We start from the raw sequence: 19,609 nt of genomic DNA, 5'->3' as shown, positions 1-19,609 counted from the left end.
TTTTGGCTGTTAGCTGAGAAATCAAATTCTCTCGTTGACTGGGACCATTATTAGATCGAGAATCCAGGTCAAATCATAACAAATAATAACAGTAGTAAATTGTTACCAGCCCCAACACTGTGTAGGACCTAGAGGAATGAAGCAGAAATTATAAATGTAAACATTTATCAACATCTTCAAACAATCTTTTTGATCTTTATATAATAATAACTTGCTTGAAATCACTGTCAACTGATGGTCTTGTTTAAGAAACAATAATTCAAACATGATTTTCCTGGAACATAGCTTTTTAAAAAATCCCCCTTTCAATTTTTGACTCTTGAGTTTTCATTTTCATCTATTGGATCCTTTCCCTGAAGAAATGCAGCAAGGGAAATGTTAAATTCTATCCTCTCCTTCCAGATCTTTTTTATATATATATGTCTCTCTCTCTATATATATAGACATATATATAGAGAGATAGATAGATAGATAGATAGATATAATGCAAAGGAGAAACTTTCCCAGCTTGGATTTATTGGGGCACAGCCAGAAGGCTTCTGAGCACAGCCCCCAGAAAGTGGGTAACAACCGCTTTCAGGGTGCATGCCAGGCTCTGTGGAGGTCCACCGTAGCCCAGTCCTTTCCTAATTTTTTCCCTTTGGGGGAAATGAGGGAGGGGGAAGTTGTTGCTAGGTTCCTGGGGGGACATGTCGCCTCCCACAAATCACGAACCCTATTCTCTGCCTTTACCACAGTTTTACAGATCTTATAAACACCTTCCAGAAATTCAACCAATTCGATAAATACTCTTTTTTCAACCTCCACAAAATTGAGGATTTTAAAGCTAATTCAAGGGGTTTTACAAGCCCAACAAATACAGTCGTAAAAATGCCATTGGAAAGATATCACATTTTACAAAATGAGATTGATCCATGCGCTGTAAAAGTCAACTCTCTCAAGGCACACCTCTCAGGCAAACCCAGCACAGGTTTTTCATGTCCTGTCTGGGGAAGGCCAGGCCTGGGACTGCGGTAAAAGCAATTCAGACGATTTAAGTGGTCCTCGTTCTGGGGGCGGCTGACCCGGGCAGGACTCGGACCAGTCCCAGGAAAGGCAGAAAAGAGGACACATCCCAGGACAGTGTGGGGCTGTGGGGCGCCCGGAAACCACGCACATCAATTATCCCGCAGCCTTGGGCCCGGCAGAGCTGCCCTCTATGCCTGGCTGGGCCAGGGACCCTGGGTCGCTCGCACCTCTGGAATGAGGACAGAGGTTCCACGTCTGGATCTATCTCAGTTCTGAGAGGTCCAGGTGAGGGAGGGCGATTCTCCAGGCGCTGGGCAATGGGAGCAGGTCCCAAGGCTGGCTTCGCAGCTCAGTCTCATGGCCACTCCTCTGTAGTTCCTTTTCTTATTGAAACCAGTGATTTCTGGCCTCTTGTTTTTTGGGTTCAAATGCAGGACGGGGGCGCACAGCTTGTGGGGGCGCTTTGAGGCCAGGCGGTCGTTCGTCTATGGCTTTTGGAGGGGAGCGCGTCCGGACTCAAAGGAGACGTGTTGTCTGTGGGAGGAGGGGCCCGCGGGGGAAGAAACTACGTTTGGCCGCGTCCTGGTCAGCTCCAGGTGAGCCTTCCGCCCTCGGTGGCTGGCAGGCCCAGGCCTGTGGTGGGAGTGGGGAAGGAGAGATGGAGGGGACGCGCTGATTCCTAAGGCGCAGGAGTGAGGAGCAGGGAGCTCGGGCCTGGGTTCTCAGAGACCTTCTCCAGCCCTGGAACCCGCACCCACGAATAGACGAGTGCGGGGGGAGGGGCAAACTCAGGGCCCCGCCGGGAGGGCAGGCCGCAAAGAGCAAAGCCATCCCTGTCACCGCCCCTCCGGGCACGGGGCTGTCAGGTTTCCTGTTTGGAGAGAAAAACCAGCACAATCCAGCAAAGCAAAAAGGAGGAAAGAGCGGCCCTGGAGGGGCCGGCGGCGCCCTAGCCCGGGTATCCCTACCATGGCCTGATCCTCACGCCTCTGCCCGGGCCGTGCCCGCCGCTGGCGTTCGGGAAGGGAGCCGGGCAGGCCGGCTGTGCGCGCCCATTAATCTGCCGGGCGGGCGGCGGGCAGGCGGGCTGGGGGCTGTTTGTAACTTTGCTGCCTCGGTCGCCGCGGTCCCCGGGGAGCGGGCTCCGGCGCTCGCTCCCATTGGCCACCGCCGCGTCAGCTGGTGCGATTTGCTGCTGTCGCTTTTGGCGTTCGGCCATCCAGAAACAAACCAGTTCGATGACTACTAATAGTTATAGCCAGATGTACTAATACACAACAAATCACAGTCCTGCAGAGGGACGCGCAAATGAGTTCCTATTTTGTGAATCCCACTTTCCCCGGGAGCCTGCCCAGCGGCCAGGACTCCTTCTTGGGCCAGCTGCCCCTCTACCCGGCCGGCTATGACGCGCTGAGGCCCTTCCCGGCCTCGTACGGGGCGTCGAGCCTCCCGGACAAGACGTACACCTCACCTTGTTTCTACCAACAGTCCAACTCGGTCCTGGCCTGCAACCGGGCGTCCTACGAGTACGGGGCCTCGTGTTTCTATTCTGATAAGGACCTCAGTGGCGCCTCGCCCTCGGGCAGTGGCAAGCAGAGGGGCCCCGGGGACTATCTGCACTTTTCTCCCGAGCAGCAGTACAAACCCGACAGCAGCAGCGTGCCGGGCAAAGCCCTCCATGACGAAGGCACCGACCGGAAGTACACGAGTCCTGTTTACCCCTGGATGCAGCGGATGAACTCCTGCGCGGGTAAGGCATTTTCCTGCGGCCCCCCACCCCCCAAGAGAGTGGAGAGAAAGAGGGAAGGAAGCAGGGAAGGAAGGAAGGAAGGAAGGAAGGAAGGAAGGAAGGAAGGAAGGAAGGAAGGAAGAGAGGAAGTCGACAGAGAAAATGGAAACACAGGAGGAAAGAATGAACCAAGTTTTTGTAGCTTAAAAAAGAGATTTTTTTAAAAAAAGCCCAACTCATTCCCAATGGGGCAGTCAAGCTGTGGTAGAGAGAAGGCAGGGCACCAGTGTCCATATAAGACACTGTGGGAGTGTGTGCGGGGGTCACTGCCATGCTTTGTGAGACCCGTGATGGGCAACCTGAAGAGAGAGCCAGGCTGGATGGGAGGTAGTGCCTGCTCACATTGCAACCTGGTAACACCTTGCTCAGATACCCACCCTGAGATAGTCTTCTGCACCCATCAGTGAAAACTCCCCTTCACTTCACAACTGCCCCCCTTTCTGTCCTTCAGAAACGCATATTGATAGAGGCCCTCATTTGGCCTCTTCCAGGGGCTTCCCTAAGCCTTGGAGGGCCACATCCTCAGTATTTTTCTCTCTGCCCTCCCCTCCTCCCCCTTCCACTCAACTGCTCACTTACAGCCAACTTCTGCCTCCTTTTGAGGCCCTGCCTGAATTTCATATACCCAGCTTGGGGGGCTACCCCCACCTATGGGCCCTTTGGCACCAGAACAGATAGCCCATCACAGTTATGCATTTCCAGGAACCCCAAATGGCCCATAGCTCCATCTTTTGGCCCCTGGTTTCCAAAAACTCCACATCTCTGTCCTTGGAGAAGGACAGAGCCTAATGCCGATTTAAAAACTTGGAGTGTTTTGCTTTAAAATCCACTTTTTTTTTTTCAATGGAGTTCCGCATTTCTCAAAAGGACCATACAATCTGGGGGAATTTGCAAAGATTTGAGAAGGCTGACCACTTTTAATTTTACAAAAGGCGTGTTGAGTCCTGACATGGCTGTCCACAGTCATATCTTCACAGAGACCCGTGTGTGAATTTGAATTGTCCACTTTGCTCACAGGGTTCCATACCCACCACTCCCAAACACACACACACACACACACACACACACACAGGAACCACCACCACCACTACCACCACCATCACCACACCATTTGCACAAAAACACGACTTAGGTACCCCGAATTAAGAGAATTAAGAATGCTTGTTATATTCTTTTGCTTGTAATGGTTTTCTTACAGAGCAGATTTTTCAAAAATAGTAACTTTTGGCCCCAAGTCGTTGTAGGTGGAAAACATCTCGCTTTGTATGAAATAATCTCCCATCCCGCCGGCTTCCGGCTCAAGATGTAGTGGGGCAGGCTGGAGTGGAGGCGGGTGTTTTCCAGCCCAGAGGCCAGGGCCGCAGGGTATGGGGCTGACTGGTTCGGCTGCCGGATCCTGGCTTACGGGCGCCTGGCCATCTCTGCCCGCAGGTGCCGTGTACGGGAGTCACGGGCGCCGAGGCCGCCAGACCTACACGCGCTACCAGACGCTGGAGCTGGAGAAGGAGTTCCACTTCAACCGCTACCTGACCCGGCGCCGCCGCATCGAGATCGCCAACGCGCTCTGCCTCACCGAGCGCCAGATCAAGATCTGGTTCCAGAACCGCCGCATGAAGTGGAAAAAGGAAAATAAACTCATCAATTCCACACAACCCAGCGGGGAGGAAGCTGAGGCAAAGGCGGGCGAGTAGACGCCTGGGCAGGGACCAGGCCAGCGCGGCAACCTCTTACGGCTTTGCCCCCTTGCCTTCGCCTGCTCCCCAACTTTTCTCCCCGCCGGCTCCCATCTGGGTGGCTTCCACAGCTTTAGGGGAGCCCAGAGCTTTGCAAACGCCTGAGCATTAATTTCTTACAAAAAAACAAAACAAAACAAAAAAACCCACAGCCAATCCCAGCGGCGGAGCGGGGCACACTGCACACACAGTCCCGCTCTCCAAGGCTGCCCAAGTCCGATCCGGATCCCAGGGCGCGCCCCAAATTCGTCCCTGGCTCTCGTGCTAGCGCTTCTGCTTGCGCCTGAGCTCGGGACGCGGGGTTGCTGGAGAGGAAAGAAACCCGGAACCGAGACCCTTTTGGTGTCTAGGCATTTTGGCCTCACCACCAAGTCCCACAGGGAACCACCAAATCGACTCCGGCCAGTGTAAAGAGGAGGCCTAAAGGCTGGGGCCCCAGCACTGCGGTGGCCTCCCAAGCCGCCCCCAGACAGGAAGAAGCACAAGGAACAAAGGGGGCCCTGAGAGAGCCTAGTCTCTCGGCCCTCCGTGCAACCGTCCGTGGAAGAGAAGCAGCCTCAGCCGAGGCCAGCCAACCTGGGCGCGGGTGGAACTTTACAGCCTCGGGAGCGACTGGGCTCCCGAAGGATCCGGACTCTGGATTCTGGCTCCTTGCCTCCAACAGTGTCGGCGCTGCCACTATAGCAGCTTTCAGGACCGAAGGAGGGGGTCCACGGCCATGGGAGTGGCAAGAGTTCTGGTTTCCAAACGTGCCAGGGGCGTCTGTGACTCCCCGCCTCCAGCGGGGAGACCCCCTCCCCGCCAGGCCTTTCGGCTATATTTGTGATTTACTTTCGTCTTTCAGATTCCAGGAAAATAACTACGGAGATACTAGGCATTGCCACGAAATGCTTCTATTAACGCCCTCATTTTACTCCTGGAGGTTTAAGCAAGACCCTAATAAATGGGCTCACGGATCCCCAGCCCCCAAGCAGCTTCCGTGGCTGGGGGGAGCCTGGGCCCGCTCGCTGGGTTCACGGAGAACCCTCAGACTTGGGGCCCGGCTGGCTAGAGGAAAAAGACCCAGTGGTGAAGATTCTCTAGGCTGGATACTTAAAGCAAATTACATAGCAAACTAATGACACGAAAACCATATTTACACGAAAGAAAACTCGAATCTGGTTATAAAAGTGTATGGAATTTGACCTCACCCAGGAGAAGCACTACACAAAAGCTATCTTTAATAGACGCCTGTCATTTAAGAACGGCAGGGACACTGTACCTCATGCGCTCGCAAAAACAGAGCCGTAATTGTAGCTGCTGCTGCGGGCAGGATTTATTTCTCCAATTGGCTAAATGGCCTCCCCACTTCCCCGAAGGTGATATCTGTATTTTCAGATTTCAGAGCTGCCGGCAAGACGGGCAGAACCGACCCCGACCTCGACACAAAAATAAGAGGGGCTGCACAGCGGGGAAATAAAAGTTGTTGTAAATAAAATCCAAGTCACTATCTCCCCCCAGTCCTCTGCATCCTTGCCGGGCACGCGATCGGCAGCTGACGGCCTCACAATTGGTACATCCTAATGGAACTGCGAGGGAAATGCAATAATTTTGCCATAATGGGCTGTAACCTCAATTCGACCCCGGCCCTTGCAGCCCCGGGTCGGAAGCGGAGCGATGCTCCCTGCCTCCAGCGGGTGGCGCTCGAGTCCGACTGAACGGCGGAGGCGGGAGGCGGGCACGCGCCTGAGGCGCGCGCACCACCCCTCTTGCCTCCACCCAACTCCCCCATTAGTGCACGAGTTTACCTCTAGAGGTCATCAGGCAGGATTTACGACTGGACAACAAAAGCACGTGATTCGAAGTCGTACCCCATATTTGGGTGCCTACGTAGGAGGGAACCAAGTACATGTCCCAGTCATTTCCATAATTCATCATAAATTGTGCAAGGGTGCTATAGACGCACAAACGACCGCGAGCCACAAATCAAGCACACATATCAAAAAACAAATGAGCTCTTATTTTGTAAACTCATTTTGCGGTCGCTATCCAAATGGCCCGGACTACCAGTTGCATAATTATGGAGATCATAGTTCCGTGAGCGAGCAATTCAGGGACTCGGCGAGCATGCACTCCGGCAGGTACGGCTACGGCTACAATGGCATGGATCTCAGCGTCGGCCGCTCGGGCTCTGGCCACTTTGGCTCCGGGGAGCGCGCCCGCAGCTACGCGGCCGGCGCCAGCGCGGCGCCCGCCGAGCCCAGGTACAGCCAGCCGGCCACGTCCACGCACTCGCCTCCGCCTGACCCGCTGCCCTGCTCCGCCGTGGCCCCCTCGCCTGGCAGCGACAGCCACCACGGCGGGAAAAACTCCCTGGGCAACTCCAGCGGCGCCTCGGCCAACGCCGGCAGCACCCACATCAGCAGCAGAGAGGGGGTTGGCACAGCGTCCGGAGCCGAGGAGGACGCCCCCGCCAGCAGCGAGCAGGCGAGCGCGCAGAGCGAGCCGAGCCCGGCGCCGCCGGCCCAACCCCAGATCTACCCCTGGATGCGCAAGCTGCACATAAGTCATGGTAAAGCCAGCCTTTTTCTCAATCCACGCGGCCGCGGGGGTGCGGCTCTCGACCCCGCTCTCTCCTTTACCGCCCTCTTCCTCCGTCTCTCTCCTGGTCATGTCTCTCTCTCAGCCCCGTAGAGCCTTTCCCCACCGGTCTCCTTCCCTGCCTTCCTCCTTCCCCCTTCTCTTCTCTGCAGCGCCCTGCGCTCGCTCGGGACGGAGGTAGGGAACAGGGGGAGGGCCGCTGGCCAAGCAAGTTTAGACGTTGAAAGGGAGGAAAAGGAAAAGACCCACGTCGAACCCCAGAGCCTTGGAACGCGCTCCCGGGTCAGGCTAGCCGAGCAGGGGGCAGAGAGGAAGAGGATGGCAGTAGGGGCCGTGAATCGGGCTTGTCAGGGCGGATAATTTATGAGGAGAGCTGCGCTGGGGAAGCAGCGTTACTAATTAGCGTCCCCGAAAAGGGGTTGGAGGGGCAATAATCCAGGCAAGAGCCTGCGGGATTCTGAAGTTTGGGGGCAGGAGGGAGAACAGGAAAGGACAGGGAAGAAAAAGAAAGCAGGCGCCCCAAGCGTGCGGGCTGGAACAGTAGGCGGCTCGCAGGGCTGGAACTTTAAGGGAGGGTGACCTGGAGGCCACTTGGGCGCTCAGAAAAGGGCCTTGCTTTGGTGGGTTTCTGAGCTGTGGACAGCCTGGGAGGGCTATGCCCCCCGCCTCGGGGCTCCAAGGGCAGGGCCAGAGGGCAGGAGAGGGAAAGTCGGGCGATGCTCCGGGATGCAGCTTCAGCCTCGGATGGGCCGATTGTTCCCAGAGTCCAAATCGTATTGTTTTCTTTCTAGAAAGGAAGAGGGAAGGAAATTCGAGAGGGGTGGGCGGGCGAAAAGGGAGGACTTGTTGAGCTTTTCTCCCCTGTTCCCTGCTCTGGACCCTGGCCTATCCAGCTGGTGGACTTTGGTAGCCAGAGGCTGAGGAGTGGGTGGCTAAACCGCTGACTTTTCTGTTGCAGACAACATAGGCGGTCCGGAAGGCAAAAGGGCCCGGACGGCCTACACGCGCTACCAGACCCTGGAGCTGGAGAAGGAGTTCCACTTCAACCGTTACCTGACCCGCCGAAGAAGGATTGAAATAGCACATGCTCTTTGCCTCTCCGAGAGACAAATTAAAATCTGGTTCCAAAACCGGAGAATGAAATGGAAAAAAGATAATAAGCTGAAAAGCATGAGCATGGCGGCGGCAGGAGGGGCCTTCCGCCCCTGAGTATTTGAGCGTTTAAAGTACTGAGCAGTATTAGCGGATCCCGCGTAGTGTCAGTACTAAGGTGACTTTCTGAAACTCCCTTGTGTTCCTTCTGTGAAGAAGCTCTGTTCTCGTTGCCCTAATTCATCTTTTAATCATGAGCCTGTTTATTGCCATTATAGCGCCTGTATAAGTAGATCTGCTTTCCGTTCATCTCTTTGTCCTGAATGGCTTTGTCTTGAAAAAAAAAAAATAGATGTTTTAACTTATTTATATGAAGCAAGCTGTGTTACTTGAAGTAACTATAACAAAAAGAAAAGAGAAAAAACACACAAAAAAGTTCCCCTTCGACCTCGTTTAGTGCCAATGTTGTGTGTCGCACTCCAGTTATTTAACTGTGCATGTGAGTGGAAGTGTTCCTGTCTCAATAGCTCCAAGCTGTTAAAGATATTTTTATTCAAACTACCTATATTCCTTGTGTAATTAATGCTGTTGTAGAGGTGACTTGATGAGACACAACTTAACTTGTTTGACGTGTAGTGACTAGTGGCTCTGTGACGAAAACTGTGACTCCGAGCGGTGTGTCCCTGCGTGCCTTTGTAGGACCCTTTGCACGAACTCTGGAAGTGGCTCTTATAAGCGCAGCTTCAGTGATGTATGTTTTTGTGAACAAAGTTACAAATATTGTCCAAGTCTGGCTGTTTAAGCAAACTGTGATCAGCTTTTTTTTTTTTTTTTTTTGTATTTGTTTTTAAGGAAAAAAATACTGACTGGAAACAAAAAATAAACTTTCTATTGTAAGTTCTCTTGGTCTGGTTTGTGCCAAATAGTGAGCGGCTCTTTCTGCTCTTCTGTCTGTCAGTCCAGTCCTGGAAGCTGGTGAGTCTGAGGCTACCTGAGCAGCCTGACTGCACAAGGAGACCTCAGACCAACACCCTGACCCGTGGCCTCCCTAACTCTGACCCAACAGAAAGTTCAGGGCAGATGGTGGGAAAGCTGTAGTTGGTTCCAAAGCCTCAGTCCAACCTGCCCATCTATGAGAAAACCAAGGTAACTTGCTGGGTACAAAAAAGAGGAAGAGAGAGGAGGAAAAGCCCAGGGCTTTGTTAGCGGCCCTCGGCCCTCAGGGCCCACACAGATGCTGCCTCTTTCCTAAGGCCATCCTGGGCCTCCACTGGAAGAGGCTGCTCTGCCAAGCTGTGGCCCCCAAACCCTCTTCCCCTAACCCACCCAGGTACCCCTTCCCACTCCTCGCCCTGAACCCACTTGACTTCTTTTGCTACAATTAATTCGCTACAAATGGAAGGTACTTACCCCATCCTAGCTCGATTGGGAAACTCCTCAGAGCAGCTAAAGCGCAACTAGAGATTTGCACATTTACCGACTGCTTACACTGATGCCGTCTTTCCTTTTAAAAGTTATAAAACAGTAAACTTTATAAGCCCCAGTTCCGGCTATATGACATTTGGGTGCCAAATGAATAGGGTTTTGTCTATGAATTAGATCGTAAAATCATCCATAGCACAGACAGATCGGCTCACTGGCTATAAAACGTCACGTGGGGCCATTAAAGTAAGTTTTATGGTTTTGGGGAGTTGACATCCAACATTATATACCACATAACATATAATCTCACTGACGCTGGACTCCATTTGACTCTTTTGCAGGCTACGTGTGCCGCCTGGTCATTCAAATTGTCAATTTTAGGTCCAGAAGTGTCCAAACCACAAGTTCTCAAAACTCTTTGAAAAATGGCTTCCTCGGAGTTAAGGTAAGCTGGCCTCCTGAGCGCTTTCAAGTTTATTTGTACTCTGGAAACTTTTTCCTGGATCTCTCTCTCTCTCTCTCTCTCTCTCTCTCTCTCTCTCTCTCTCTCTCATTCTCTCTCCTTCTCTCTCTCTCTCTCTCTCTCTCTCTCATTCTCTCTCTCTCTCTCTCTCTCTCTCTCTCTCTGGTTCAGTAACTCTGAGGTTGCCTCTGAATGCAAAAGGGGCGAACAAAATTTGCCTTTGCCTTCCTGAGCAGCGCCAGGAGCCTGCTCTGCGGAGCCAGCACGGTGAACAGCGCCTGTGGCCGCGCCGCATCCCCAGGCCTTACTTTAATTGCTGCACCATCGCGGATGTTAATGACATCTGCTGCTCTCACCCGCGTGAAAAAGATTTTTGTGTGCGAATGGGTCTGTGTGGAGACTTGGCAAAGCCACCACCCCCCATTCCAGGGCTACGGGTCCCGGCTCTTCGGGAGGTCGCGGAGCCCTAGGATGGGGGCTGGGAGACAGTGGGGCGCGGGCCGCCGGGCGCCGAGGGCCGCGCTGCGCTTGGGAGTGCTTGGCAGTTTGAGAGAAAGGCCCAGGCAGGGCTGAGGCGGACTTTGGCGGGATTCCTTATGGGGCTGTGGCAATATGTCTTCGCGGGCCTGGGTCATTTGGCAGGACTGAATGGAAGTGGCTGCCTACGGGGCCGGGTTTCAGGCTGGCTGGTGAGAGCTCGAGGGTGGCAGAGGTCGGCGAAGCGCGGGCCGCACCTCCAGGCTGGGCCCCTGGGTTGCCAGGGCGAGCCCAGGACGCTAGCGCCCACAGGACGGTGGGGACCGCGGGTCCCCACCTCTGGGGAGGGCTCACCACCCACTCCCCTGCACCCGAGACCAGGCCCTGAACCTTACAGGCCTGCACGTTCTTTTTATTTTGGGTGGGACTGTTCTCACCCGCCTGTGAGTCTGAAGCAATAAACTTTATGGCCGGATTTAACTTTAGTGTTTGAATCCCCAGGCTAAATGAAAGGAGTTAAAGCGCTTTCTTTTCTTCCGCCTTGCCTTTCTTCTCCCTCTCCTTTTCCTCTCCTCCTTTGTAGAATTAAAACATCTACGCACAGGACCCTCAAAAGGCATCTTAGGCGTCCCCCTAAGTAACACTAAAGAATAAAGAAATTTACTCTCCCTCAACATATAGGGGAAATTCTTCCAAACTGTGCCCTAAAGTTTGCGGGGAAATCGAGGTGTCTTCAATGCTCAACTTAAAAGTCCCCAGAGCCATTATGTTGTTTTCCCTGACACATCATAAAGGGTAGTTTAGGGGAAAAAAATTGGTTGTTTGTCAGTAGGAGATTTCCGCCTTTCTTTTGTTAGCTGCTCTTTCTGTTTGATCCCAGGAAATTTACATAATCTGTGATTTCCAAAACAGTCCCCAATATTGCACCAACAGGTGAAGTAAGGTGAAATAAAATTTTCCTGGGTCCTATTACAGCTCGGCCTCGGCCACCTCTTCTGGCCCCAAATCCCCACATTCTTCTGTGGCAAAGCCTTTGATTAAGGATACTGTGGCCTGTCCTGGGGTCTTTTTCTGGATGGGTACCCACAAGGGACCTAGCAGATTTCTCCCTATCCCGTCTGAGGAATTAAGCCAAAGCCTCCAACTCAGAAATGAAACAAAAAATGAGATCTTCTGTCTCCGAATGCTTTTCTCCTTAGGAACTGGGTAGTGCTAAATTTCTGCAAGTGCTAATTGGTAAAGGTATTCACTAACTGCTTAAAGTGAAAAAATTCTGAAGTGTAGATTTGGAATTTCAACACACTGTATTGTGCAGAGGCCACTTATTCTCAACATAAGTCCAACAGATGTCCCCAAAGTCAGAGGTCCCAAAAGCAAAACCTGGGAAGTTTTTCTGAAAAATCGAAACCCTCCCACAAGTTCCACGTCTCTTGAATAGTGAGTGGCAAGGCGAATTCCTAAAGTCATCTTGTGTAGCCTGTTAAAGTGAGCATTGCTGTTTCAGCGCTCAAGAAAATGTGTCTGCATCTTAGTGGGAACCAGCGTAGAAACTCTCTTTGGGTTCTCTTTTATTATTTTATATGTCTGTGAGAATTCTGGAGTCTTTGTTTTGCTGCTCTGAGTTTCGGGTTCTTTATTGGAAAGTATTTAGGTGAAGGTTTGATTTTAGTTGCTCATTTGGTGATCTTGCTTGAGTGATTTCTTGGTGACTAAAATTAGTAGCAGAAAAAAAGAGTAATAGGGCTGCTGGTAGGTTGACTTGAGTAACTCGCCTGAAGGAAGCGGCCACACCACCTCAGTGGCCACATCCTACCGTGGGGTGTGGGAATGGGCAGAAAGGCTGTTGGACCCATGTCTAACATCACACGATATAGAGAATCTTTCCCATGATTTAAAAGAATTAGAGGCTATAAATATGGTCAGCTTGCTTATTTCTGTCTGTTGTAATCTTCATAAAACTTTAGCGTTTAAGGAGCGGGCTAACTTGCATAGAGTTAAATGACTTTCTAAAAAATACAGCATCCAGTCAGACCTATGTGAGAGTTACTGAAGGAATTTTTTTCTTTTTTCCTATTTTCATAGGAAGCATAGTAAAGAGATGGCTGGTTTTGTAGATATGTCATTTCTTCTCTTGCATTCTTTTGTTTTGTTTTGGGTTTTTTTTGTTTTTGTTTTTGGTAGAGGAACTTACTTAGAGAAAAATCTCTGACATTGAGGGCTTTCTGAAGACACCCAGCCTCAGCCGGTGGCAGAAGTATCTGTCTGTACTCCTGGTCCTGTAAAAGGAGAAGGTGTCTGAAATGCAAGGCCTCGTTTGTTTCTACAAGCTGAAGAGACAATATTTCCTGAACTATAAATATAATAGGAAGCTTCTGGTCACACTCACTTAGGGGTTTGCTAGGGTTTCCATGGTCTAATTTCACAACATTATGCCAAGATTTCTTTTCTCCTGCTCTTTCCCCTGCTTCATTGTTGGCGGCTCTGAGAGAGCAAGACAGAATTTTCTACCAGAAACAGAGTCACGTTGTTCTGTTGAGATGTGAAGAATATTATATCCAAACAATTAGTGAGGGGAGAGCAAATTACATCCTGAAAGATGGGCTATTAAAGAGGTAAACAATCCTTTTAGTTTAAAAGATGCCCTTTGAAGCCTCTCTTCCGTCTCAGTTTGGGAATCTTTCTGAGGTTTGCCCACTATGGAGAGTGCAGAACAGTGTGGGCTCCATCCCTTTGGCTTCTAAGGCAGAATTTCTTTCCAGTCAGTGAGGAAACTATAAATGGGGCCTCCAGACAGGGCTAAGGGGGTCAACCTAGGATCCCGCCCACATATGAGTGGGGAGTCACAGCCCTAGCCATTCCAGACCCCAGAACTGGAAGATCTGCCTAGGTTTGTTTTGTTGGGTGTTTTTCACAAAGAAAGCGGTCTTTCTCTCACCAAGTCCCCTCCCCACAAACTGACTGGTCATTTCAATAATAATATTTGTTATGAAGGTTATTGGGTAATTATTGCGATTTTGTGAAGCAGCCCTTGCTGGAGGTGAAGTCTGTCATCGCCTAACAAATGACGCCCGCGCAGTTCACTGCCGGGTTAAGTAAATGCAGAGAAGATAAATCTGCACACCCTAGGAATCGCCAGCAGAGCACGCTTTAGTACAAGTTCACAGTCAACTCGCCTGCCAGGGCCAGCTCGCCCAACAATTAGGGCAGCGTCTTTATTTTTAAATAAAGAAAAAAATGTCTCCAACTTCCATTATCTGCTTTCTACTCATCTTTTTTTCTTTCACTTTTTGTGAGGTTCCCCCATCCTATTCATTTTCCTCATAAATGTAATGATGAGTGATTTCAAAATAATCTCATTCCTATTTTAAGTGCTGACAAAAAGAGATAGGAGGCTGATTTCACAGGAAATACAGTCACAAACACCCAAAAATATCCAATGCACCCTCCTGTTCCGAAACGCAGTGGCAGAAGTCGGGCGTCCCTGAGATCCTGCCATGGGGGTGGGGGGACTTCCCCTTGAAAGAAGAGGCACAGCTTTGTATATCTTTGTGGTTAGTGCGTTGCAACTGCAGGTCAAAAAGTTGAGGGTCAAAAGTTTACGTTGTGCAGCACTCTTAGTCATCTGCCCAGACAGAGTTTGATGTCAATGTTAGAGCTGCGATCTTGACTATCAGCACAAAAGATAAAATGGCTTGGAGTGACGCGTGTATCACGGTGTGGACTCCAGGTGAACCCTAGTGGTTGAATGACCTCAATTACGGAGAAAAGGATAGAAAATTCCTCTTTTCAAGAGTAATACGTGCTGTATTTCATCTTGAATTATCGCTCCCATTCCGAGGAAATAGCAGCAGGTAAATAGGCATAGATTACTGAAACACCAACACCTTAGACGTTGGAGAACCAGGAGTCTATGGGGTTGTCACAAAATAAAAAAGCTCAAAATCATCAGTGGACTTTTAAGAGATAATGTAGCAAGTTTTCAATGTTCCATCATCCCTTCAAAGGCAAGAGAAGAAGCAGGAAACTTCCTTTGAGAACAGTGATTTTAATTGGCCAGTTTTTTTTTCTTTTTAGTACATATAATGATCCCTAAAGTGTATGAAGAAAGGGCAAACACAGGCACTTCTTGCAAAAATGTATTCTTTGCCATTTTCAAACACGGAGCATTTTCAAATGCTCTTTCTGAAACAGCTACCTACTAAACGTAAAGAGTTCTTAGAGCTGGGAAGGGGAGGAAGGGAGTGGAGACCCTCCTGAAAGGGACAGGATCCCTCCACCCCTCCACCAGTAAGAAAATTCTTATTGGTACCATGAAAATGTTCCTGCTGTTGGAAATTTTTCATTGTTTATTGAAATGCTACAATCTCTAAGTGAATAACTAAACTGTAAAGAATTAGCCATTTAAGCAGGAAGGTGGAATCCACAAATGCAGACCACCGTGACAGACTTCTATTCTCCAGAAAATACTCTTTAAAAATACACTTGGAATAAAAGCTAAGAAGAGGGGCCACCAGCTACGGAGGAAGGGTGAGAGTGTAGACAAGAAAGGGAACAGTGTATTAAGGAAGCCGACTGGAACCATGCCTCATGTGTGAGTTGTAACTGGAGAGCTAAACAATATTTTATTTTGTTGTGCCTATATTAGCTTAAGTGTTGGTGCCATTAGAATCTATTTTCTGGGGGACATATTTCCTCTTTCTATGTATTAATTTTTAAGTAATCATTGTAGGAAAGCAGAGAAGAGAAAGATGAAAACTTGTTTCTAGGTTTTTCTTTTTATTTTAGAGATAAGCTAATTCAACTATTCAGAATCTAGACCCTTGCAGAGATGTTTAAAAGCATCCCAGTATATTCTGGTTGATTGAATTTTTTGGTGCCGGGTATATTCAGTGGTAAATATTTCCTTCTTGGAAGTAATTAGGTTGCTTCCACTGCACAATGTGTAAAGTTTTCACTCTAGCCAAGAGTTTGAAGCCAAATGGGGGTGTGCCAGATGAAAACAGAAGAAGGGGAACAACTGTGGTGATTGCTGTTATAGCAGTGAACACTTCACCACATCTGGACTAGCAAAATGAAGAAAACTGAAACCCCTTCTATTACTCACCAAGATGATTATGTGTCTCCTTAAGAAACTTATTATATTATTGGTTTAAAATGTTCCATGTCTTAGAAACATGTCAGCTTCAATAATCATAGATACCTCTTAGCTCATTTTTAAAGTAAAAGATACCTGCAGAAGTTATTGCTTTTAGATTGCTTAGTTTTTTTATTTGGAGAATTTTGGTCTTTAGGCCTGTCATACAAGCCTAGTTAAAATTTATGTGTAATCCGAATATAAATTTCAATCCTTATGCCTAGGTTGTGTTCATAATTATAAACTACTGCAAGGAAATTACCCCCAAATAATTAATTGGTCGAATGGCTGATAATGTATTGCTTCTCTAAAATCATTCCCCCGGTATAGGTGGGGAGGAAGCCCTCAAATGCCACCATCAGGCATTGTGAAATTCAGCCATTCCCGTGTACACTCCAGAGATGTGCTTCAGATAGAGAACAGTCAGTCTGGGGGACTCTTGCTCTAAAGAACAAAGGACAAATACAGTCAATACATTCTGTAACCTTTACATTTCCTTTGCTTTCCTCTCTCTTGGTTTTCCCTGAGAAGGAGTGACCTGGGCAAAGTACTGTGCTCTCTAAAAGACACTGTATAGACCTTTTAGAACCGCAAAGTCCAAGGCCGAGGTGAACTTCAGGTCAGCGCGTCTAACAAATATGAAAATGTCGGCTGGTGAAGGGCGCGCCTTGTGATTTAACAAAGACTGTCAATGTGTAAGATTAATAAGAAACAAAATGCACACGGTGTCACTGTTCGGTCACTTTGAAACTTGGGACAGGGTTGCATTCAAGAGGAAAGGCTGCTTCAAATATATTCAAAATGATTCAAATCAGATTCAAACTAGGCTGCAAACACTGCCTTCCTCTCGCCCTCCCTCTCCCTTGGACTCCCTTCGCTCTTCTCCATCTGGGATTTGAGGACATGATGAAAAGTTATTTCACTTAATGGGATTCTAAGAAAGCTTTTGTTGGGAATATATGTTATCCCTGCACGTGGAAATGAGAAAATGTGCATACCAGTTTCCCGAGAAAAGGATGATGCTTTCACCCTGCTTGGGACTGGAGCCAGTTGGTGTGCGAAGATTAGCATGCTCCCTTTCTGCTCCATTTCAGAGCATCCTATCTTTTTCTCGGGCGAGATGCTGCTGGTAAACTTCATTTTATTTATTAATTTAGTTTCTTCCTGGCTTTACTTTGGTGTCTTCGATTTTATGTAAAGGCAAGAGGTTTTTTTAAAAAATGTTTTTCAAAAGATTATTTGATTCAATGGAATGATGCTATGGCTTGCACAGAGAGATTGTGGAAGGATCAGAAAAGGTACTGAGATTGTTTATTACAACCATAAATCTTGCAGTAAAATGTCAAAATGTCGGTGTGTGAGATAACACTTGGTGGTCCTGGCTCCGTTTGTGTTTATGATACGAACCACAAAGACAAGTTACAGGCCTTGGGGGATTCCGTGTAAGCCCATCTTCCTAAAGTAATAGAACCACATGAAACACAGGCGCAGTTAACTCGTTTAGGTTAACCATATACAAAACAGTGTCCGTGCCTTGTTAATACTTTAAAACAGAAAGCTGGTAGAAGGTTCTGAGGCTAAACAACATGAATTTTGCATTTTAGTGTCTGTAAATAATATTAAACAGACATGCTAAAGACCCAGTACTCAAGGCTAATGACATGAGGAGGACGGCAAAATTTCCTTGTCGAGTTTTTTTCTCTCCCTGAAGCTTAGAGTCAAGTTTTGTAAATTACATTGTGTATGTATACATTATTCATTTTATATATATTCAGGATATATGTATATGTTATTTTTTCTTGCTGTAGAGAGATACTGGTTTAGGCAGCTGTATCACAGGCTAGATTCTTCCCCGAGTTTGGAGAGTATGTCTGAAGATTACACTCAGCATCGATTTCTGTCTGTGGCTCAGATTTCATTTAAAAAAATTTTCAGGGTGTCCCACGACGATGGACAGCACTCTTCACAGACACACACCCAATGTGGAAAACCTCTTTGTACCACTTCAGGGTGATGCCAGTTAGAAAGCTAACATGATCCCTTTTTTAACCTCTTTTCCTAAATAAGTTTAAAGATTAGTCCCTTATAATAGACATTATGTGGCAAAGCATTAAATGACTATCCATCAAATGGATATTCCAGCATTTAGTAACTCTTATGAGTAACTGATGTAAATGAAGATAGAATTGACATTCCTTTTGAAGTGTCTCCAGGGTTAGGCTATAACTTTTCTCGTCTTTGTTCCAGACTCAGTTGTGAGAAGGCTGTTTATACTGCTCTTTGAAAAATCAAATAAGGTGTACTATCTGAAAAAATCCTTGCTTTGCATGCCAAAAATGAAAGTATTTTTAGAATGGTGACTATGCTAGTTTGCACTGCTTTAATCTGGGTTGAATAGTAGAAGATCTAGGTGTGTCTGTTACCCAGAAAAGGAAAGGGAACGTACACAGTAAGGCATCAGTATTTACTTCAAAGATCAACATTATGTGGAATTAATAAGTAATTTATTTGTTAATAATGATGTAATTAGTTTACCCATCAAATTTCAATTACCAAATGGCAGGCAACAGTCCTCTCTCCCCCTTTCTAGAGCTACTATATCGTTAATATGCTAATTTTTAGCAATTTAGAAATTATTGACTGTGCTGTAAATATAACTTTAGCTTCAGATTTAATCTGAGAAAGCAACATCCAAAAGGCAAAACATAAAATTCTTAGCTGGAAAAGACCCGTAGGCGATCAGACTGGGCACAGTGCCTATTCTATCCTTAGCCTGTTTTTGTTTGGGAATTGTTCTGAAATCGGGTTTCGAAGCTCGATTTTGTGGAGGCGTCGCTTTTATACATTCTCATCCTTGGGCCACGTTCTTTCTCACAACTGCACATAGTAAATGCGAGCCTGTTTAACTCTCATAGACACCTCCATCAAATGAGATGCTATTAGGAGGTTCTGATTTTTCTTAGGAAAAAAAAATAGATTGTCTCTAAAAGAAAGGAAAAATAAATAGTGCCCATCCGGTTTTACTGGAATGGCCTCGCTCAAAATCCTCCCGTTGCTCACCCACCCCATGCAGCTCCTGACCGGCTTCTCAAAGCTGGGCGCGGACGCGGCGAACACGATGTGGGGAAGGGGATCAACTGGTGAGAAAACGGGACCGTTTTATTAGGCAGCCAGGATGAAAACGAGGATACCCTCTTGATCCCGACAGCATTCTTTCCCCAACTGGCTCCGAACCCTGAAGGATGCCAGGCCGAGTTAGGCTGGGCCGAAAGTCAGCACTGGGCCGCGGGCGCCCGGCTGCCCTAAGACCTAGCTCAGGAGTAGGGCACAGCCTGGGGTCCAAGAGGACCTGAAGCCTGGCGAGCCCCGAATTCCCAGCGGGACTAAAAGTTGGGGGTGGGGATTTGGGGGACCAAAGCGTCAGCTCCCTCCCTCCGCCTGGGGCCGGACAGCAGCATCCATCACCTCCCGCGCGCTTCCTGATCCGGGTCCGCGCGCGCGGCGCGCCCATTGGCGGGGGCAGTCACGTGGGGGTACGGGGCGGGGCGCGCGCGGGGCCGAGAGGGAAAGCGCGCGCGCGCGGGCGCGGGCGGGGGAGGAGCGGCGCGAACTTTGGTGGCATTGGTGGTGGCGGGAGGGGGAGGGGTAGGCGCTTGACAGCGGGGGAGGGGAAGGGAGCGGAGGAAAAGGGGGATGGGAAGCGAGGCAAGAGGGGGAGGGGCCTCGGCGAGCCCAGAAAAACGACAACGCGAGAAAAATTAGTATTTTTGCACTTCACAAATTAATGACCATGAGCTCGTTTTTGATAAACTCCAACTACATCGAGCCCAAGTTCCCGCCCTTCGAGGAGTACGCGCAGCACAGCGGCCCGGGCGGCGGAGACGGCGGCCCGGGCGGGGGCCCCGGCTACC

The 19,609-nt window shown here is 49.0% G+C and overlaps 4 protein-coding genes across 5 annotated transcripts in view; all 4 read left to right on the top strand.

Moving 5' to 3' along the window:
• Positions 1 to 1,610: 1,610 nt before the first annotated feature.
• Positions 1,611 to 4,696, top strand: HOXA6 (homeobox A6). The gene is made up of 2 exons (XM_011361693.2): positions 1,611 to 2,758; positions 4,229 to 4,696. The coding sequence occupies exons 1-2, from the start codon at positions 2,317 to 2,319 to the stop codon at positions 4,486 to 4,488; spliced, it is 702 nt and encodes a 233-aa protein (XP_011359995.1). The 5' UTR covers positions 1,611 to 2,316; the 3' UTR covers positions 4,489 to 4,696.
• A 1,181-nt stretch (positions 4,697 to 5,877) lies between these two features.
• HOXA5 (homeobox A5) lies at positions 5,878 to 8,619 on the top strand. Its single transcript, XM_011361694.2, has 2 exons — positions 5,878 to 7,081; positions 8,069 to 8,619. The coding sequence occupies exons 1-2, from the start codon at positions 6,187 to 6,189 to the stop codon at positions 8,317 to 8,319; spliced, it is 1,146 nt and encodes a 381-aa protein (XP_011359996.1). The 5' UTR covers positions 5,878 to 6,186; the 3' UTR covers positions 8,320 to 8,619.
• Positions 8,620 to 9,965: 1,346 nt separating this feature from the next.
• The window catches only part of HOXA3 (homeobox A3), a 32,793-nt gene continuing 23,149 nt past the window's right edge, over positions 9,966 to 19,609 (top strand). For both annotated transcript variants that reach the window (XM_011361685.2, XM_023531508.1), the window contains exon 1: positions 9,966 to 10,069. The gene's annotated coding sequence lies outside the window, so the exon portion shown is untranslated. The remainder of the gene's footprint in view (positions 10,070 to 19,609) is intronic.
• Positions 19,285 to 19,609, top strand: part of HOXA4 (homeobox A4) — a 2,474-nt gene continuing 2,149 nt past the window's right edge. Inside the window, exon 1 of the mRNA XM_023531534.1 lies at positions 19,285 to 19,603. Coding sequence (XP_023387302.1) covers positions 19,483 to 19,603 — 121 coding nt within the window. The 5' untranslated portion in view covers positions 19,285 to 19,482. The remainder of the gene's footprint in view (positions 19,604 to 19,609) is intronic.

Source organism: Pteropus vampyrus, unplaced genomic scaffold (genome assembly GCF_000151845.1).
Source record: "Pteropus vampyrus isolate Shadow unplaced genomic scaffold, Pvam_2.0 Scaffold69, whole genome shotgun sequence".
In the NCBI taxonomy this organism is placed as follows: Eukaryota; Metazoa; Chordata; class Mammalia; order Chiroptera; family Pteropodidae; genus Pteropus; species Pteropus vampyrus.
This window is presented reverse-complemented; position numbering and strand designations above follow the sequence as displayed.